General features: G+C 45.5%; 1 protein-coding gene across 1 annotated transcript in view; it reads right to left on the bottom strand.

Moving 5' to 3' along the window:
- Positions 1-744: 744 nt before the first annotated feature.
- Positions 745-3,997, bottom strand: part of LOC106808175 (protein sidekick-1-like) — a 72,382-nt gene continuing 69,129 nt past the window's right edge. The window contains exons 10-13 of the mRNA XM_014810768.1: positions 3,077-3,196; positions 2,710-2,787; positions 1,168-1,320; positions 745-818 (exon numbers count right to left, since the gene is read on the bottom strand). Coding sequence (XP_014666254.1) covers positions 745-818; positions 1,168-1,320; positions 2,710-2,787; positions 3,077-3,196 — 425 coding nt within the window. The remainder of the gene's footprint in view (positions 819-1,167; positions 1,321-2,709; positions 2,788-3,076; positions 3,197-3,997) is intronic.

Genomic DNA, 3,997 nt, shown 5'->3' with positions numbered 1-3,997 from the left:
TATATAATATTATTATTAATATTAACAATAATAATAATAATAATAATAATAATAATAATAATAAAGATAATGAAAAATGGCAAGTTTGCTGAATCTTTAGGTGTAAACTAGCAGTCAATGTCATTGCAAGCATCTCTGTGAGTGATGAAGACCCGATCATGCTTAATGCAACATCCAAATCTACTCGCGTGCACGCATGCGTGTAGCGAGTGTGCCATTGTTTCCCAACTGTTGGTACTTAGCTCGCGGGTTAGCGACCGCTCACGAGCAGCCCTCCCCGGAGCGCCATCAACTGTAGATTACATTTGCATATTTCCACACTGACCACCACACACTTCTCGCCTCATGCTTCGCCTAGGTCGCAACCTGCTTTAAACGGATAACCACCAATCACAGATACTAAGTTTAGCAACACACTCGCGGCCTAGACCACGCAAATCTATAGGAAGCAGTGAAAAAAAACACAGGGGCTCGGGGCGATTTAGCCCCCGAAATGCCAAAAAGAGCCCCGGAAATGCCAAAAAGAGCCCCCGTAAATTTGCATAGAGTTCGATGCAAACCAAATGTTAGTGCTATTTTCATGCACGCGAGCTTGAAAAGTAGCCCCCAAAAAATAATTTTTCCCCCTGATAGGAAGCAGACAGATAGTAATACACACGTCTATAGATCCGACACCTTGTCTATAAAGGCCAGTTTTGGCATTTCCTCTACGTGGCAGTTGTCAGATATTCTGTAAAATAGTCTCTATAGAACCAACACTATTAAGGGAACTTTTGGAGTTTGGTTTGAGTCACTCTTATGCACAGGCAGGTACCAAACTAAAATAAGGAACAGCAGCGAACATTAATACTAACAAGAATACATAATGGAAAATTCTATTAATAGAATAGAATTAATAGAATTTTGTTCTATTAAGGACTTTTGATACTAACTTGAGAATAGTGCGCATTAATAATAATAAAAGCGTAGTGTACACTACTACCTTAGGTAAAAGGATAACGTACATTAATACTAACATGAACATCTATGTAGTATCCACCAATACCAACATAAAGGTATTAGATGTAAAGTAACGTGCAGTAAACATAAGATAACTTGTGCAATAATGCTGACGTAAGCGTAGTGTGCGGATTAGTGTGTTGATTGATAACTGTATAGGCAGCTGACCTGTGACGGTGAGATGTGCGCTGGCTGTGACTGAGCCTAGCTCGTTAGCTGCCTCGCACGTGTACACGCCTGCGTCGCTCTGCTTCACGTCGGCTACGAACAGGTCTCCGCTCGACAGGATCTGCAGGTGCGACGAACTGCTGACGTCCTTCCCTGCAACGTGACGGCGAGGCTGAGCAAGGTCACACGCGTCACACGTGTCACTTAACACACGCTCCCTACCCCGCTCGCGCCATGCAGCCCGCCCGCCAGCGCTAATGGTCCACGCATTAATCTCGTACGAACGTAAACGGAATATCGTGTATAGATGTCGTGTATCGCTTTGAGCGGCAGGCGCAGCATCCTCCTCCGCTCCCCGCGAAAGAAAAATCATCGCACATAAAACTCTCGACATTTACGCAATTATGCAAAAACCGACAAGAGCTCAGCTGGGAGTAAGCCGCAGCCTCGTCATTCTCCGCCCGGACAACTATTTATATCAAACAATCAGTTTTCTCCGCAGCTTACGCATTGCACGAGTACGTACGCAAACATCTGAACAGATAAACGATTGACTGCACGTCCGCTTAAATTCTACCAGAGATATGGCAAAAAGAACCTATTGCGAATCACGTAAAATCATTAGAGGGAGAGTTTCACGCACGCGCGCGCACTCACTGAAAATATCAACTAGGATTTAAGCATGACGAGTGCACGAGACAGATAGATGCTGAAGGGAGAAGAAATTAGAATAACAATCAATCGTGCAAAGCGCGTTATATTTGCATCTAAATGTAACAGTATACCTCTTGGTTGTGCTTCCAGTGCAGAGAAAGAGAGTGAAAAGAGAAGAGAGGAGACACATGAATTCACTGCACGTATAACCCACCGGTCCCTCCTATTCAATTCAGTCTGGCGACATTTCCACTGCGTTGCCAGACCTCAAACACTGCAATTTCCCATTTTCGTCGAATAACGGATTCCCACGCTAACAGTGTCTAACGCGAGAATCCGCCCTCTCACACCATGGCAACATTTTTTGAAAACTGCTGCAAATAATTGAAACGGCAGGGACCTCCCAAAGCACATTCCCCGCCCTAACCCTCCTTTCCACTCCCGAGTTCGAATCACTCCACAGGGGCACTAATGATCGCTCACACACAAACGCACGCACTCACGCACGCATCCAACGCACACACGCACACACGCTCACACGCTCACACACACTCACATATATACAACACGCACGCACGCACACACACGCACACAAGCTCACACACACTCACATATATACAACACGCACGCACGCACACGCACGCACACACACACGCACCCATACACACACAGAGAGATTGAAAGCACACAGCTCAGAGAGGATAGAATGGACATCAGCAGCACGTATATCCGGATGAACGTTAGCGACAACTAACAGCACATACGTACATTCACGGCATCGCGAACATGCATCAATCACGACGACGAGTCCGTAGGTACGAACAACACACAGACACACGGACACGGACACAGACACACAGACACACACACACACACGAGCTTCTGTACCATCGTGTTTCTGGTGCCCTGTGCAGACCTCACCAGACGTGATACACACGCTGCTCTTTCCCGACCCGGTGCCTCCACCTCGAAACCAATAGACTTTAAGTACACAGGAGTTTCATGAAAGCACGACACATATAACACGCACACGCGCTGACCCGACCGCGTGCATAGAAATCCATACATGTTTCTATAGCGTGAACAACCGACAGCGCGCGCCTAACACAACCGCTTTAATGCGCGAATTCAAAATCAAAAGCAACCTTCAAATGCCGGTATTTCGGCTACACGTTCCCCCACGCTAATTGCTCGTGTACACTCAATCACCGCATGACAGACTGTCACGACACATCCGACGCGCGTCGACGCATACCATTGAACTTCCACGTGACGGTGGGCGTCGGCGCGCCGTCAACCTTGCAGACGACCGTCACGTCCTCGCCGTCCAGCACTGTCATGTTGCTAGGCAACGCAACCCACACAGGTGCCGAGCCTGAAAACGAGATCGGATTACGTAGAGCGAAAATGAATTTCGCCGCCGATTCGCGAAGGATGATTTTTTTTTGGTGCACAGCTGGAAGTTTCTACCGACAAGATAATTGAGCGAGCGAGCAGCGACGTCGCCGCAAGAACAGCTGATGAACACGGCGAAGACGACGACGACGACTGCCCATAAAATCGAAGCCTGTGTAAACACGCGTGCAATAACACGAGGCGCAGAGGATTTTTCCAGAGCCGAACCCTGGTTTACCACAGGTTTAATTGCGGCGAGGGTTTTACTCGGCGCGTGAAAAATTCTCGCGTCGTCAGGTAAAAGCCCGGCTATATTTGATCAACTATAATTGTTGAGCAATGATCATACGTGCGCCGCAAGCAACACACAGTCGCATGCTGCAGTCGGCAGCCGTATAATCATTTATGCTGATAATTATAGAAATATATCATATATATATATGTAATGTACGTATAAAATGTACAATATATATATTTATAAAATATACAATACATATATATATATATATATTTATTTATTTATTTAGAAAAATAGAATAGGGTGTTAAATTTTAATCAGCAAGCTTTCGAAAAATATCTCTCTTCATCAGGCCAGATAAAGCCTAGCTTGACGAAGAGAGATAATTATCGAAAGCTTTCTGATTAAAATAAATTTAACACCCTATTCTATTTTCTTACATTTATTTTCATATCTACATGGGTGTTCGTGTGTTTTTACTTGAGAGAGAGAGAGAGAGAGAGAGAGAGAGAGCGAGAGAGAGAGAGAGAGAGAGAGAGAGAG

This window comes from Priapulus caudatus, unplaced genomic scaffold (assembly GCF_000485595.1).
Source record: "Priapulus caudatus unplaced genomic scaffold, Priapulus_caudatus-5.0.1 Scaffold258, whole genome shotgun sequence".
Taxonomy (NCBI): Eukaryota; Metazoa; Priapulida; class Priapulimorpha; order Priapulimorphida; family Priapulidae; genus Priapulus; species Priapulus caudatus.
The sequence above is the reverse complement of the archived record's forward strand: the minus strand, read 5'-3'. Positions and strand labels throughout refer to the sequence as shown.